We start from the raw sequence: 16,679 nt of genomic DNA, 5'->3' as shown, positions 1-16,679 counted from the left end.
ACGTACAACAAGCTATTTTGGATTCAATTGAATCCCATGAAGAACAAAAAACATCAACGGTCTTGTATAAGAGTTGCAGATTCTGTGTTATGGCATGCTGCTCCAAGTACTCTTTGTAAATTCAAAATTCAATGTTACAACAATGGATAAATTTCCCTTTTCCATGATTCTTATCTGTTTGTTGGTGTGATATAGAACATACAACAAAGCTATATTATAGGATTCAATTGAATCCCATGGAAAAAACCATCAACGGTCCTTTAGACTGTTACAGATTATGTGTTATGGCATGCTGCTCCAAGTACTCTTTGCTGTTCATTTCTGTTAATCTACACAATAAACAAATTCATTTGACGAGTGAGATCCAACAAATCTATATAAGTTTTAGAAATGAACCACGAAGATGTTTGTTACATTACCTACTGATGGTTCGGTCTTTTGCAAAACCTAATTCGTTATCCACACAGAGCTCAGAAACATCGTTCTTTCTTGATCTCGACGATGTTCTTGGAGCTATCGATTTCGCATCTGAGATTGTTACAATCTTTTCCAAGAGTTCTTGAGGACTTGCCTCAGCTGTACACGACAACCTGGCTCTGTTCTCATACATCACCTGCAACTCTTAAACCATAGTTACGTTAGATCTGATGAATGGTTTGGTTGTGTCATCTTGGAAAACTAAAAACTGAAGAGATGGAACCGGGTATCTGCATACATCGACTAGCGTGACGAATCTATACGCAGCAGTCCGGTTATGAAGACCAAACACTGGAATCCCTTCCAATGCAAGAGTATGAAACTTCTCTGCAGGTAACATGAGAGGGAGAAGAATAAGAAACGTTTTGTGACAAGATTTTCAGATGAGAGAGAGTCAAAGCCGAGTAACTTACTGAACAATCCAAAGTAATCGGCAGCTCCAAGAGGGCGATCGCATAACTCTTCAAAAGGAAAGTATGCACATCCGTTGGCACCTAATGGAATCTGTTCATGAAGCAGCATTGGTCTGATAAACAACTTATATGTAGACAACAGAAAGTTTTGGAATAACACAAAGATTTGGTATTTAACAGTGTACCTGTAATTTTCTTCCCATCACCACTTCTACTACCTGTGGACGCGCAATAACATTGTCTCCAATCAGTTGTTGGAACTTCTGTTTCAAAAGGGTCGAAAGATCTTTACCGATGAAATAGAATCCTTGCTCAGCCTGCACAAGTGAAGAAACGTGCTAGTTATTGAAACTATGCTTTACATTGAAGCCAGTATAGGAAGTGTTTAAGAGCAGTACCGAAGTCAGTTTCCGGTAATCAACCGATGAGCCAATCTCATGAACCACACACCGTTCCTACGAAAATGGAACATTGATGGAGTCTTTGAATTGGAAACATAAAAAGAAGATTGAAAATGGATTAATGGAAGTTGACTAGATTTACCTTCAATGAGGAGATGAAAGGTAGGAAGAGATCTCTCTGGAGTCCTCCTTCATAGAGTTTATCAGGGTTCCGATTCGATGTAGCAACAAGAATCTATATTTTATCTCACAAGCATGGACACAAGTCAGTTCAACACATAAAATTAGAGATGATTGTAGCAGCTTAGTGTAAGTAAGAAAAGCACACTTACGACGCCATTGCTGAAGAGATGTCCGAAGAGTCGGTTAAGTATCAGAGCATCTGCAACATTAGTGACCTGTAATAGCAGAAATGTTAGCCAAAAAAGCCAAAACTTAAGATGGGTTGAGCCAAAGATGATCACTTTCAAGAAGATAATATATGTAATAAGTGTATACCATGAACTCATCTAGACATAGCAAGATTGCATCATGAGCTATCTCTTGGGCAACAACTTCAAGTGGATCTGATAAACCCTTGTGCTTCTGCAAACATTATGACCCGAAATCAAACTAGGTAACTCAAAAGGCTAAAGCTTTCCTACTAAACTCAATAGAGAAACACTGGAAACTTAGCTATTCATACTTGCAAGCGGCTATGAACACTCAACATGAAATCATGGAAATGTATCCTCTGCTTCTTCCAAGTGCAAGGCCTGAAGAAACAAGAGAACTATCATGAACCACAATGCTCCACACAAAAAATAAAAAAACGAAGATAATAATTTGATAAGACAAACTTACAATTGATCAAAGAATAAATCCATCAACATGGTTTTTCCTGTGCCTACACCTCCATAAAGGTATAATCCATTGACAGGTGAGTTAGAAGACTGCGGCATGAGCCGAGACCAAAACCAACGGCTTCTGTATCACACAAATTTGTCTGAGACTTAAGTTCTAAATTCCTAAACAGAGAAGAAAAAAAAGGCTCAAGGCTAAGAGAAGAGAAGAATCACCTTGAGAATTTATCAGAGGTGTTGTACCGATCCAAACGACATGTATCTACTGATTCCACAAGCTCATCATGTAGTCTCTGAAGCTCTCTCAATGCACCAATCTGCAACATTTCAAACACACCCTTAAGCCGCAAGTAACAAGAATCGCATTTTTTTAATCTCATTGCTCAAAGCTTCAATAAAGTAAAAAAAGAGTGATTGTAATGTTAATCATACTTGGCAGATATCACCAGTCATGAGTTCACCATCACTGATTCTTCTCTCATACTCAACAAGCGGACCTGTTCTTTTCACATCTGCCACCATTCAACAAAATTCAGTAAACCATAAAACACCAAACTCTGAGATGAATCGAATTCGATTGAAATAAGAGAAACAAAAAGAAAAAAAAACCTGATGAGACGGTGAGCCTAGTAGTAGCAGGATCAGCTGCTTCTACTGCTTCTACTGATAAACCTCTCAAGAAACTCAACCTCGAACACAAACTTGAATAATCAGTGCTTGTTGTTGTATTCACCAGAGATTGGTTTTGACTGACACCGATCAAAAGTTTGCGGCTTTTGGAGCAGAAAGATGAAGAATAGCGTTCTTGATTGTTCCTCAAAGCCCATCTAATTCTACTGAGAGATGATGATCTAATGATTGGTCTCATCTACGATCAATACAAATTCAGTCTGCAGGATCTCAGCTGCTGAAGAAAAGAAAAAAAGAATGACAACAATTTCAAAAGAGAGGAATAAAGTATGCAAAGCTAAAACTTCATATCTGATTCATGATTGCATTATTGCAGGCATCTATGTCCCCATATAAAAATAACATAGCCTCTACATGTGACTTAACGCTCAATTACAATTAACATTATTGATGAGGACTCACCTTTTGAACTAAGAAGGACAGCTCCAAATTCCAAATTCCCCTCAGAAAGTAAGAAATTTTTCCGCCGGAAAAGAAAAAGAGGAAAACTTTTACAGAGTAAAACAAAACCCAAGTCACAGAAAGAAAGGGAAAAAAAAAACGAAATCTTTGAATTAAAGGTATGAGAAATCTGATCCTGATAAGAATTGGGCACAAGAGGGGGAAACGTGAATGATGCAAAGAATATTGAAAAAGTTAAAAAAGTTCGATGTTGATGTAATGGATGCTGATAATAATATCTGGATAAGAGAGACCCTAAAATAAGGAAGAAGATCAAGAAGAAGAAGAAGATTTAAACTGTTAAGTTTTGAAGACAGAGAGAGAGAGAGAGAGACGTGATTAATGAGTTTTTTTAGTTTATTGACTAAGTAAGAAACGTGTGTTTTTGTTTTGTTTTTAATACAAATTCGATCTTTTTAAACCAAAACAGAAGAATGTGTTGTATATCCTCTAATTACGATTGTTAAAATGTTGATTTGCGTAGTTGTTTTCCAGGTCATGAGGATAAATATTTTGGGATTTTCCCCTTTCTTTAAGACAGTTGACTATTTTTATTCTTATAAACAAAAAAGCTAAATGTAATTTTTAATCCTAAACTTACCCGAGTGATGATATATACAAGTCAAATTAGAAGTTTTATAATGGATAAATTGTAGTTATAGAAGAATATTCTGCTGAAAAGAAAAAAGAAAAAGTAGAATATTCAAAAAACAGAAGCTTCTCGATGCTGCGTTAGCGTACCGCATTCAAGTGGGACTAAGCAAATGTCTATCTCAAGGGCTAAGCATCTTCCAAGTGGGAGGGGGGATAAGATAACCCCCCACCTTGGTCTTAGTCCTTATTATGATCTAACCAACGGCCTACATAATTTAATTTGATCCATCTTTATCAACGTCCATCCAAAAGAGTTTGGTTTCGTCAACATTTTCTAGTTTTGATCTCAATGAGTATTTGCTGAAAATAACAATCAACGGACCTATTAATGGTGACTGGTTGCATTGCGCATGCTCCCACGTGTCCACGTCACTTCTTACATTGTAAACGTACATGTCTTTTTCTGACCAACCCCATACTGCTACTTTCTTTGTTACATATTTTGTTTTTGCCATAATAGTGACAAAACAAAAATGTTGATTTTTTCAAATAATGGGCCAGAACTACTGATAAAAGAGTTTTAAAGCCCAAGTTTCAGAATCTTTGTCCTAAACCCTAGGAAAAGCGTAATCACACTCACACGCGGCCAACAAAGTGTCTGAGAAAAGACGACAAAGAATGTACACGTGTCAGAAGCTGATTGGTTTAAATAGACGTAGACCTAAATGCTTGTCTCACACCATTAGTGAAGAAGAAGAAAGGATCAAAGCAAAATGAATTACAGATTTACAGATATTGAAAAGCCTTATCTTCTTCGTCGTCTCTTTTGATCTTATCTCATGGCGAATCAAGGAGCAAAGAAGCGTAAGGATGAGAATGCTAGCTAGACACATGTCTAGGCTCCGTCTTATAATGATCGTTTGCAACGTACACTTCCATCTTATCCTTCATTCCTCTGATTCTTAATCCTTAGATTTGGTTAGATACGTTACTTGGATCACATTGGAACCACCAAACACTCGAATTTTGATGTTTTGAGACTTGAAAGTTTCAATTTTTGAAGTCAAGATCAGATGATTTTGTTTCGCTGGTTTGATTTGTTTCCAATATGTGTTTTGCAGATTTTGTATATCATAGTGACTTAGTGAGGGTGATAATTTCGCATTCAAGCTTTACATGGAAACATTGGATTGGTCTTGTGGCTTGTGCTAACGTCTTTAGGTTACGCGATTCCTTATAAGCTTCTTGATCAAATGGCAAAGCCTAGTGTTACTGATGATGGTGAACTTATTGATGGTGGGTTCGACATGAGCACTGGTGGAATGTGTGGGTACGTTTTGAAAAAGTTTTGTCTTTTAGATTGATCTCAACTAAGAATAGAAAGTGCCCTGCTCTTGACTCTCAAGTGTGTTTATGTATGGTTGGATTCTTGTCTCCATAGCCAATATAGCTCTGTTCATTAATTGTCTCTTTTTAGTTAGAAGCATCGTAAAGAGGACTGTTTCGTTATTCTAGATTCATTAGTGGTGTTTGAGCCACCACAGGTTGTGGTTCTCTCTGAGTTTCGTTGCTTATTAGTTGCTACATAATCATCATCTTTATTGTTGCTTGGATTAATCATCATCACAAGTTTTCGGAAGTTTAAAGTGAATATATGAACTATTTTGAGCGTTTTTTTTTTCTTTTTTCTCTTTTTCTTTTTCTGAAACTATCTTTCCCGTGAAAGAAGTTTTTTCTTTTTCTTTTTCAAGTCTAATAACTAGGTGACAACTGACGCCCCCATAACAATCGATTACAAAATATTGAGTCTCTACAATTGGACGTATTATATTATATACCTAGTGACCTAGCCATAACTCTATAGCTAGACCAAGAGTCTATTAAATAACATAAATCAACCAAAAAATACTACACGCTAGAGTCTAGACACATACCATGTATAGAACTTATTATCGATTAACAAAAATGTTTTTCTTCTCTCAATCCATCATCAATCTTAGACGACACTGTTTGCTTTTGTTTTGCCCCTACTTCCATGACACTCCGGCATGCATGCCTTTCATACTCGGTGCTAGGATGAAACACGATTACACGAACGAACTCAAATTACATGGTAAAGGTTATACGAACTCAATATTCACACTATTGTAACCTTTTTTTTTATTTCTTTTTTTGCCAAGGTTATTCTACGTTTAGGTAATTAATGCTTTTGTAATACCACAAACTTCATTTATAATGATATTTACAAGCTTAGCAAAATAATTTTTTGGGGTGAATGACTTCTCTACTCTAGTGTTTGTCACCTTGACCTTTGTCTAGAGAGAGATCTGCAACTTATCAAGTGCCTATATAGTACGTTGTTCTTTTAGATAACCGATGTGTTCTTTTAGATTTTGGACAGTGGTGTATAGAACCACATGTGCATGTAACCAAAACTTAGGCTCTCACCACAACTGTATAACTGCTTGCTGAAGCCAAGGGATTGACCGGCTATACTTTAAAGATATACTACATATACATACATAATACATTAATTGAGTTAAATAATCATTCTCGGACACCACATCGGTAGGATGCTTTATGATTCTCGGGCAAAGTACGAGGTTTAAGGATGGTATAAACCAAACTGTGTGCGTTTGAAAAATGGACCAACTTGAAAGGTGTAGATGTTTTTTGGAATTACTCGGACCAGAATCGGGAGCCAAAGCTGATCATTGAATCTTAATTACTCTGCTCATTTATTTATTTTGAGGTTTCTAATGGTTCGGTTATGAAACTGGTTTCGCCCTCCCTTGGGCTCATCAGATGATCGGTTCGAGATCATGACCAGTTCTTTTTAAGGGATGGCCTAGTCCCTGTTTTATTTTATACATATGAATACAGGTTTGTTACAAATATACATATTATCCAAGGATGGTCTAGTATTGTCGCATCCTCCTCCTGAGAGAGGCTTGGACATTACGGATCATCTCCGGATATGGGAAGGGCTCATAAGGCTCCAAGAGATTGACATATGCTTCAATCATGTGAGGATCAGATCGACCTACACGTTTTGGTTGTTGAGGCTTCTCGTCTTTTTTGTTAAAAGTCTCATGATCAGTTGTATGATCAGGACTCGTAAGACGAACACGTGCCTCACAAGTCACAAGCCAAAGAACAGAACAAGAGCAGCAAAAGGATGATTGCTGAAGCTTTCACCATAGCTAGCTAGAGAGTCGTTAGGGTTTCTGTTGGTGTAAGAGTTTTTGATGATTTGTTTGTGAATGTGCGTACGTCTTTTATATAGAGATCATAAGAGAAGGCGAGACCTTTTTTCATTAGGATTAGGAAAAAAAACATTTACACGTCCGTATACTTATAAGATTTATCCTATTTTAGTTTTTTCACCTTCTCGATAATGATTAAAATTATAAAGAAGTTCTCGATTAATCAATAATATATAATAATTAATTAGCTAAAATAAGACATATACGCTAGGTCTCACCACGTCATGAACTCTTTTCTGATGAGTTAAAAGCCCAAGCTTACTAATGATCTCAAGATGGTCTCTGTTTTAACCAACTTGTGTAACCGGTTTTAGTTTGTAAACCAAATATATATAACTTTTTGGTTGGATTGATTGTGTTTCGTTAAATGCATTTTGCTTAGTTTAATTGATGATCATTGGTGAGTTAATTTAATTTGTATATCATAGGATCAAACATGAACGAAGTCAAATTACATGGTAAAGGTAACCTTTAAAAGGCTATACGAACTCAGTATATATTCACGTTATTCTACCTTTAGGTAATGCTTTTGTAATACCTCAAACTTCAATTATAATGATATTTACAAGCTTAGGAAAATAAATTCTTTTACATGGTCTCCATATATATCCTTTATATTATAAAGCACAAGTCACTTCACCAATAAAAATGTGTCACATAGTATTTATTTTGATATTTTAATTAATAAAATCACTAATAACAAAAATTAAAATTAAAAAAAAACTGCAATGTAAAAAAAATATATATAGAAAAAACACTTTCATCCTTCTTATTCTTTGATATCTCACATTAAAAATTAAAAGAAACAAAAATCAGTTTCTTGATCCCTAAATTTGCTTACACGTCAACCACCACGTCGTCCGAGATGAAAGATAACTAAGTTTTCAAACTATTTTGTCTCCCATTCAACTCCCAACCAACTCAATTTCTTATATATGTTCTCTCCCTTTCCATCGTTTTGTTTTCTGAAATTTTCATCTTCCTCCCTTTTATAGTTACATCTCTATTATGTTGGTTGATCTCCCATGAAGATCCTTTAACAAAATTACAAAAAAAAAAATATCAGTTGATCTCCCTCTACATCATTTTGTTTGCATATTTGTCATACTCACATAAATGACTGAACTTAGGGAGGTGTAGAGGATGACAAGACACGCAAAAAGAGGGAGAAGATGGAGAGAAAATCTTCTAGAGGGCAAGTCGTCAAGACAAGATCACGATGAATGTCTTAAACATCATCTTTAGCAAATCGAAGTTTGGCAAATCTTTCTTCAAACACACAAATGCAAAGTGAAAGGGTAAATTACTCTTGGCTTTGCATGTACCTGTTGTACGGATGTAGCTGTGTCTTTACACTGTTTGACTTCAATGGTTGTGTCAAAGCTAAAGTATACTAATTGTCTTGAGTAGGATACAGTAATTTCTCTGGAAGATATAGACTTTTTGTTCTTTAAACTCATGCGATATTATGGTGTTTTTGTGAGCCATAAGACCGACAAATGTGAGACTTGAAAATTCAGATTCATAGCTATTCGTCTAAGCTTAAATAATTGGTAAGACCTTTGACAGTAACTATGGGGAAATGATGGAAAGAGTCGGGAAGCTCAAGAGAGACCATTTTGTATTAATAATATTTCATTTCTTTAACACAATCAAAGACTAAGATACATAATAGCATGGAAGAACTAATAATATTTGAGAACAAACGAACACAGAGACTATAAAGATTCTTAATGAACCCAAATTACAACTTGTTATATACAAAAAAGCTGCCATGTACTTGCATATCTTTGGTTTTGGGTTAATTTCACCTGGTGGTGGTTATAGAGAGGAGATTGAATTCACGTTCCAGTGTCCACGAAGATTCATTCTTGTTGTTGATACTTAGCGTATACTCCTGGAAATACCCATTATACGTAATCACCGATACCGTTGCTCTGAAAAAGACGAGAAACACAGAAAGATCATCAGGCTTTCGTGGTGTAGTTCTGTTCCAGAACTTGTCATCTCACGGCGGATTCAAAATGGAGTTATCCTAAAATCTTACCTAAGAGATGTAAACTGAGATGGAGATGATGATCCTTCAAGTTTGTCTATCTTCCTAACCACTGCATAACTGTAATACAAACAAGCAACATACAATAAGCCTTTTGACTTCTATAGCCTAATATATCATTAGCAGCCTTCAAATGAAAAGCCTTTCACCTTCTAATTCCAGAAGAAACTGCGTTGTGGAGCACATGATGATGAGCTGGATCTAGTGCATCACTCACGCTGTCTGGAAGAACCGAACCAAGAAAGCTGGTAGACCTTTTGCTTCTGAGAAGACTCTGAAACTGTTAGAAACCTCAGTAATGTGTAAGGGAAGTAAGATTCTGATTCTTGATCCTCACCTTTGGTTTATGGCCAACCTTAAAGAGAAGGCATGAATGGAGCCTGAAGAACTCGTTGCAACTAATATATCCGGAAGCTCTGTCGATGGTCCAAAAGACAGTGAATATATAGTAGATGGGTATGTTCCTCTCCTGAAACTAAATGACTGCAAAAGAAAGAAGAAATTAAGAATCTGTAGAAAAACGAAACGGTGATGTACCGAAAGAGTAGCTATTCACCTTAGTAGCTTCCGAAACAAGATGAACTCGGATCAGAGTTCCTTGCTCAGATGCTGTAGCAATGTACATTCCATTTGAAGAGAGTGCAATCGCAGCCAATGGAGAACGATGTGCATCTATCTGTAATCGATACGAAAAAAAAAAAACAGAGAAATGGTAACATTGAGTTAGTTATAATTGAGTTCAGTATGCAGCTCAGAAATAAAAATTCTATTCCAAAACTAGGTGAAGCATCAAGTAAACCTCACTATGAGACTGCAAATCCATGACGTTGTAAACCAGAACAGATCCTTTCGTCACACTAGCTGGAACAGCTAAGTAGCAGGCTTCAAGACAAGGAGAGAATGCGCATAGACCTGATCAAAGATAAGACATTGTTTTTAATGTTTCCAACGAACTGCTAAGGTTAAAGTTTGATGAAGGAAACTTTATGAGCTATATAATACCTTTTGGATTTGGCACGGTGTCGATAGTATCAAGCATGACAAGAGTATTCAAGTCGTAAACGAATGTTTTCTCTAGCAGCACAACAACAAGTCTGATAAGAACCAATCACAGAACCATGAATTGACTCTCAAAACACAAAACAAAAAAAAAAAACCAATCAGAAGACTTAAGTTCAGTAACAAACCTTTTCTTGTTCATACGGACAGCGAGTATAGAAGTTAAAAAGTTCAATTCCCTAAGAGGTGAACCCGTTGTGGTCTTAAACAAACAAAGACGCCGTGGGGATAGAGAAGCCTATATATATATATATATATATTATGAAATTCTCCTTAATCAAACAAGATCAAATCCGATTATTGAAAAATAAATGTTTCACAAAACACACAAACCTGTTCACCAGCTCCAACAATGGCAAGTAGATCTGAGCTATACAACATCTCAACAATAACAAAAGCCCCAGCAGCTAACAATAAACAAATAAAAGGCAATAAACTTCAATACATTAATAGTTTCACAAATCTAGGATGAGCGTTTCAATATTCAGACACTATCCAATTTTGAAATCTACAACATTAATGAGTGTTTAACGTCTGCAATACAGGAAGTTGTCTTCAAATATCAGATCATATACTTTTAAGATTTCAATTTTCATCTAACCGAATTTTTATTTTCAAACCCATCAATTATAAACTCCCACAGATTCAATGTTAAAGGACATTAGACAGCAAAAAAAAAAAGAAATTTTTTGATCAAAACCCAGAAACTAGAGAACCAAAAACGAAGAGAGAATTAAAGTTGGGGGGTAATGATAAAAACTTGCCTCGTTCATAGCAGAGTCTGCCTGTAGTAGAATCGAATATTTTGAAAGAATTTTTCCAACTTATCGCAAAACCACTGCAATAATCGAACAGAGACAACAAAAGGGCAGGCTTTTGAGTTACGTTATCTTGAGAATTAAAAAGACTAAGGCTTTTTATTTTTTTCATGGGAGATCCACTAAGAGAATCGAATTCACCTATTATCTTGATTGAAAGAAACACAATAGATGGGAGAAGGAGAGGACTGATTCGCCATGTCTCCCAAAATTGTAATAGAAGACTCTTAATCGTCAAAGCAGCAGCTCCTGTTTTTTTTATGTCTTTCTTCTAGTAACTCTATTTATATATGTTCTGTTTTCGTCATCTTCTCCAAAAACGTTGTCGTTTCCTCTTGCTAGGTGTTAGCACATAATCGCTATTTTATTTTGAAAGAATAATATAAATTAATATATTATTCTTATTTTGTTTTTTATGTACATCAAAATTTAAAGACTATGTATTATGAAAGACTATGTATTATGAATGTAAATAAAGTAAGAAAATCAAAATGTTTTAAATAATAATATATTTAGTGCAATTAAGTCATATTATATCTTACATGCCATCCGCCATATATTTTGGTAGTTGTAGTTATATTTCAAAATCATTATGATATATATTTTCATAAAATTTATTTTGTGGTGTTAGTTATGCATATTATTTTATTTATTTATGGTGATAGCTTAAAGAAATTTACTATATTTCAATTAAGAAAAAATCAAAATAATAAATCGTAGGTTTGGAGTGTCTCATACATATATAACTAAATGAATCTAACCATAGATTATTAGACTAATACGAATTCCATAAAAAAAAAAAAAAAAAAAAAAAAAAAAAAAAAAAAAAACAGGAACTATTTTATTAGGTTATTATCTTACGGTCTTTAATTATGTCTGGATTTTGATTTTTATGAAATGATAATGTTTCATATAGAAAAAAATAATTAAACTATATATCATTTATTATATGTATATCCTATTCAAATCAACTGAAACTTTTATTAAGTTAAGATATCATTGGTTAAATCAAAGAAATATAAAAGAAATATTTTCTTTTTATATAAATAAAACAAAAATTGTAAACAATATTAAATTATATAATACTTTCTAAATTAAAATATATAATCAAACTCTTACAACACATATGAGCTATGACAACATTTGATATTAATGGTTGTCAAAAAAAAAACATTTGATATTAATGGGAGAAGAGAAGATTTTATTTTCAGTTATAATTTTCTTTTAATGTGTGAGTTAAATGTTTTATGTTAATTGTATCTTAAATATTGTTTAAAGTAATTAAACAATTAGAAAACTAATAAAAAAATTAGAAGGCATGAAAATCAACCAATAATAAAAGATCAAAACCTTACTATTATAGTATATATGATTATGTTTCTTTTCCAGAAAACGTTGTCGTTTAGTCATTGAGTGAGATAAGATTTTGTAGGTTTGTGATAAGAAAATTGAAAACGACACATGAGAGTCAAAGTTGGACAAAAGTCACACAACGCATTAAGCTTAAGAGGACCACAACGGCACAAAACAAAGCAGAACTGTTGATGCTATTTTAAGTGTATGTGTGTGAGAGAGAGCAAATCAGATTCTGGTCAAAAGAAAGAGTCAAACGTCTCATAGTTTCTTCCTTTACCATCATTATGTTTGTTAAAAGCAAAATAACTCTGTTTTGTTTTTCATCCCCAACTCATAAATCAAAGAAACTCACCCACACACACACATACCTTCCAAAAAGTTAATATATACACATCAACATAAAGAACACAGAATCTCAAACTGTAGGAATTTTTTTTTTTTTTTTTGAATCAATTCACCACCATTTACATGTCTATATTATAAAAGTGTAGAGCTTTGTCAAATTATATCTTTCTTTCTTTCCTTCATTGTGTTATCTTGGACCGGATAGTTCCATGGCGAAAGAATCTAAAGGCTGATGATCATCGTCATCATCAAAAGCCGAAGAGCCAAACATTTGGTAAGTAGGATCATTGCAATGTGCGTCAAGCCTTGAGACAGAAGTAGCTGTAGACAGTGAAGATATTGTCTTGAAAGAGATATTGGCATGGTAGAAATGTGAATGGTTATGCGAAGCAGCCCATCTCTCTGCTAAACCATCGCCTTCGAGCATCAGAACTACTTCAGACATTTTAGGACGATGAGCAGGAAGATATTGTGTGCATAGCAAAGCCACTTGCAACATCTCTCCAACCTCAATCTTATCGTAGTTAGTCCCGAGTTCTCTGTCCACCAGTTCCTCTACTTTCATCTCTTCATGCAACTTCCTCACCTAAACCAAAAGATACAACATGCGGAGAAAATGTTAATTTGGTTGATCTTATATAAGTAAGCACAAAAAATAGGATTCTGAGTCTCATTGCTTACCCATTCAAGCATAGCTCCTTTCTGGCTAACGGTTTTACCAAATTCAAGAGCTCTCAATCCAGTTATGAGTTCTAGCAAGAGTATACCGAACCCAAAAACATCGGTTTTCTCAGAAGACTGACCGGTGGAGAGATATTCAGGCGCAATGTGGCCAACCGTGCCACGAACAGCAGTTGTGACATGAGAATCTGCATGGTTAAGGAGCTTTGCAAGTCCAAAGTCACCAACAACAGCTTCAAAGCACTCGTCTAAGAGAATATTAGCTGCCTTTACATCTCTGTGAATGATCTTGGGATCACATTGCTCATGTAGATACAACAAACCTCTCGCTGCACCAATTGCTATCCTCTTCCTCATGTTCCAGTCCAATGCCGGTTTAGCTACAAAACAGTTAACAAGATTGGTTAAAAACCATTCACAATGAAAGATTTGGACCAACAGATTCAAGAGTTATACTACTAACATTTAAGCTTAAAGGCGACGCTTCCATTAGGCATGTAAGGGTAAACAAGAAGTCTTTCACCAGAAGTTGCGCAATAACCAATTAGCCGTAGCAGATTCTTATGAACAGCTAAGCTAATCATCTCTAACTCCATACGAAACTGTGAATCCCCTGAGGTACCATTAATATCCTTCAACCGTTTCACTGCCACCATTGTCCCATCCCCAAGCTTTCCTCTGTACACATTACCAAATCCTCCAGCGCCGAGAATGTTCTTGGAACTGAAACCATCTGTAGAAACATGGAGATCTCTAAATGTGAAGCTTCTTAGATTCCCAAGTCCTTGAAGCCCTTCCTCTTGTTTATCTGCTAAAAAGCAAAACTATAAACTTTAACATCTTCCTAAATCAAAGTTGCATAAACAAACAAACTCGAATTCACGGACCGTTTAAGTTAAGGATTAGTAGCCTTCTTTGTTTCTTTCGATACCAACAAAAGGATCCGAGAGCAAGGATTAGTATAGCAACAAAGCCAAGGCTTACACCTAGCGCTACCGCCAAACGATTAGACCTGCCTCCTACACACACTCAAGTAACCAAAATTGATTAATGAAAACTGTCATTACAATGGTTAAATTCAAGAAAAAGACAATGCAAGAACGTGAGTATTAGTACTATTACCTGATGATGAGCTCAACGAAACAGAAAGAGGACTTGTACTGATTGAACCAGAACAAATCTCAGGTGGGCTGCTTCTACAAATCAAAGGATTACCAGCAACACTAGATTCAACAGCAAAAGCATAATCAAGACTTAGTCCTGACTTAAAAATACAAAAAATTTGTGAAAACCAACTTCAAAATTTGAAAGTTTAAGGTATATACTTGAAAGTCCTGGCTGGGAATTTAGGAACAGGACCACTGAGATTGTTGTAAGACAAGTCCCTGAAATTTCAAAAAAAAGTTTTAAAATTCAGGCAGAAAAAAACAACAAAACAATTCTTCAGAAGGTAAAAGGACAAAAAACTTGTATGTATACTCACAAGAAAGAGAGATGAGGAATTTGAGACAAAGAAGCAGGGAAGGGCCCAGACAGAGAGTTGTTGTTGAGTCTCCTATTTTGAAATTCAATTCGTACGAGGTTAGATGATTAATGAACTGATGAAAAAAAAAAACAAAAAAACATCATTACATGGATGAACAAGATTGAAGAAGAAGAAGCTCTTACAGATATAGGAGGCTGCTTAGCTGCTCGACGGAAACAGGAATGTCACCGGAGAATTTGTTGTTGGAAAGATCTAAGGTTTGTAATTTGGGTAAGAAACTGAGCTCCGGTGGGATTTTGCCGGAGATATTGTTATTCTGCAATAACCTAGAATTTTATAAAAATACAAAAATTGGAATTTGAGGTTAGAGAAAGAAAAAAAAGACAAAACTTTATAATATACAAGAGGGGAGGAAGATCCGAGGATGTTTTAGTCTTACACTTGTCGGAGATTTGTGAGATTTCCGATAGACGCAGATAGACTTCCCGAGAGAGAGTGACTCGGCGCTCCTCTACCAATGGAGAGAAAGAGAGAGAAAGAGAGAGAAATCGTCGCCATTAATGAACTCGCTTACTCTAGAAGCAGAAAACAAAATGGGAAGAAAGAGAGAGAGAGAAAGAGAGAGAGAGAGCTCACAGTCCAATGACGAGGTTGTCGGGGGAGCAACTGATCATAGCCCAACTACAAGGATCAACTGAGAATTCGTCCCAGTTGTTCAAAGCTCCATGAGGATCATGCAAACCGTTCTTTATATTTATCAACGCCTCCACTGTTATAAAGTTCAAAAAAAAAAAATCCAATTTTTAAAACCAAAGCTGGGATAAAAGAAGCAGTACTAGTTCTAGTTGTTGTTATTGTTGTAATGTGTTACCTTCAGGGTTTCTGGGTTCAGAAGAGAGAGTAAGAGTAGTAGAGAAACAGAGGAAGAAGAAGAAGAGATGATGAAGTTGAATCGTCATCATCATCGTCTGCTTTGTTACTACTACCATGGGAAAGCTTTAGCTAAGCTAACGAGGAGGAGTAAAACAATAAATTTAATTTTTGAAGAGAAGGGAGGAGGAGACAGCATTACTTCTTTTTTTTTTTTTATCGGGGGAGTGACCACAAAACACACATAGAAAAAGAAGAGAAAGCAAAAGCAAACCAACAACAAAAAAGAAGAAGAAATCTCTGGTCTATCAAAGAAGAAGTCTTTATTTTTTTTGCTTCTTCTTCTTCTCAAAAACAGTCTCTCTCACAGGAGGGAGGATATATGAGTTTGTTGCTTAGAAAAAGGTTGAGATGAAACGTTTAAATGAAGGAGAGAGAGAGAGAGAGAACCAGGGGAAGCTGATACGGACTGTCGGACCCGGGATGGTGGATGCTGGTCTACTCGTCTCTCTCTCTCTCTCTCTCAATGCCATAGTGTATTTATTTTTTTATAATTTTCTCTTTTTTTACATCAAACTATATGTTTTTTTAATACACATGATTGTGATTTACATCTTTTGTTATGTTCTAATGTCAAAAAAATATATTAAAAAAAAAAAACTTGTACTGCCGTGGTAAAACGGTAAAAGCTAAAACATGATAAAAGCAAAGTGCTACAATAATTTTGTGTATATTGAAATCTCTAATTTTATTATGCACTTTAATGTTTATTAATAAAGTAAGAGGAGCCTACTCATCTAGATATATAATATTATAGAAAAAATTGTTTTGTTTCTCCATTTTACAGTAAAAAAAAAAAAAAAGAGAAATTGATGTAATGTACT

The 16,679-nt window shown here is 35.2% G+C and overlaps 3 protein-coding genes and 1 pseudogene across 16 annotated transcripts; 1 reads left to right on the top strand and 3 right to left on the bottom strand.

The window, feature by feature from the left end:
• Positions 1-98: 98 nt before the first annotated feature.
• LOC104717147 (uncharacterized) lies at positions 99-3,874 on the bottom strand. Of its 8 annotated transcripts, none has more exons than XR_015568320.1 (16): positions 3,226-3,678; positions 2,743-3,040; positions 2,566-2,645; positions 2,350-2,450; positions 2,135-2,257; positions 1,977-2,046; positions 1,790-1,876; positions 1,624-1,689; positions 1,434-1,526; positions 1,289-1,345; positions 1,183-1,207; positions 1,076-1,108; positions 891-981; positions 716-804; positions 420-613; positions 99-329 (listed from the first exon to the last, which is right to left on the bottom strand). XR_015568320.1 is itself a non-coding variant. In XM_087468897.1 (15 exons), exons 2-15 carry the CDS (start codon positions 2,999-3,001, stop codon positions 269-271), a joined length of 1,503 nt encoding a protein of 500 aa, XP_087325023.1. In that variant the 5' UTR covers positions 3,002-3,037; positions 3,226-3,874; the 3' UTR covers positions 99-268. The 8 variants fall into 8 exon arrangements, 4 of the variants coding, with proteins under 4 accessions (XP_087325023.1, XP_087325022.1, XP_087325024.1 ...); XR_015568321.1 differs by having other exon boundaries at positions 2,743-3,037; positions 3,226-3,630; XR_015568322.1 differs by lacking the exon at positions 1,289-1,345.
• Positions 3,875-4,574: 700 nt separating this feature from the next.
• On the top strand, positions 4,575-8,461 carry LOC147935797 (uncharacterized; annotated as a pseudogene).
• A 280-nt stretch (positions 8,462-8,741) lies between these two features.
• Positions 8,742-11,349, bottom strand: LOC104717146 (autophagy-related protein 18b). Of its 7 annotated transcripts, none has more exons than XR_015568991.1 (11): positions 11,199-11,349; positions 11,004-11,077; positions 10,573-10,646; positions 10,368-10,477; positions 10,183-10,274; positions 9,980-10,092; positions 9,737-9,856; positions 9,518-9,663; positions 9,330-9,460; positions 9,172-9,240; positions 8,742-9,061 (listed from the first exon to the last, which is right to left on the bottom strand). XR_015568991.1 is itself a non-coding variant. In XM_010434677.2 (11 exons), the coding sequence occupies exons 1-11, from the start codon at positions 11,255-11,257 to the stop codon at positions 8,932-8,934; spliced, it is 1,101 nt and encodes a 366-aa protein (XP_010432979.1). In that variant the 5' UTR covers positions 11,258-11,349; the 3' UTR covers positions 8,742-8,931. The 7 variants fall into 7 exon arrangements, 4 of the variants coding, with proteins under 4 accessions (XP_010432979.1, XP_019086909.1, XP_087326280.1 ...); XR_015568992.1 differs by having other exon boundaries at positions 9,330-9,443; positions 9,985-10,092; XR_015568993.1 differs by having other exon boundaries at positions 9,330-9,443; positions 9,985-10,092; positions 10,368-10,441; positions 11,199-11,319.
• Positions 11,350-12,782: 1,433 nt separating this feature from the next.
• On the bottom strand, positions 12,783-16,347 carry LOC104717145 (protein CLAVATA3 INSENSITIVE RECEPTOR KINASE 3-like). Its single transcript, XM_010434676.3, has 11 exons — positions 15,797-16,347; positions 15,562-15,694; positions 15,365-15,436; positions 15,108-15,251; positions 14,923-14,994; positions 14,765-14,824; positions 14,562-14,662; positions 14,327-14,458; positions 13,903-14,247; positions 13,440-13,819; positions 12,783-13,344 (listed from the first exon to the last, which is right to left on the bottom strand). The coding sequence occupies exons 1-11, from the start codon at positions 15,912-15,914 to the stop codon at positions 12,946-12,948; spliced, it is 1,956 nt and encodes a 651-aa protein (XP_010432978.1). The 5' UTR covers positions 15,915-16,347; the 3' UTR covers positions 12,783-12,945.
• Between the last annotated feature and the right edge of the window lie 332 nt (positions 16,348-16,679).

Source organism: Camelina sativa, chromosome 10, assembly GCF_030686135.1.
Source record: "Camelina sativa cultivar CO46 ecotype springtype chromosome 10, ASM3068613v1".
NCBI classification, from domain to species: domain Eukaryota; kingdom Viridiplantae; phylum Streptophyta; class Magnoliopsida; order Brassicales; family Brassicaceae; genus Camelina; species Camelina sativa.
This window is presented reverse-complemented; position numbering and strand designations above follow the sequence as displayed.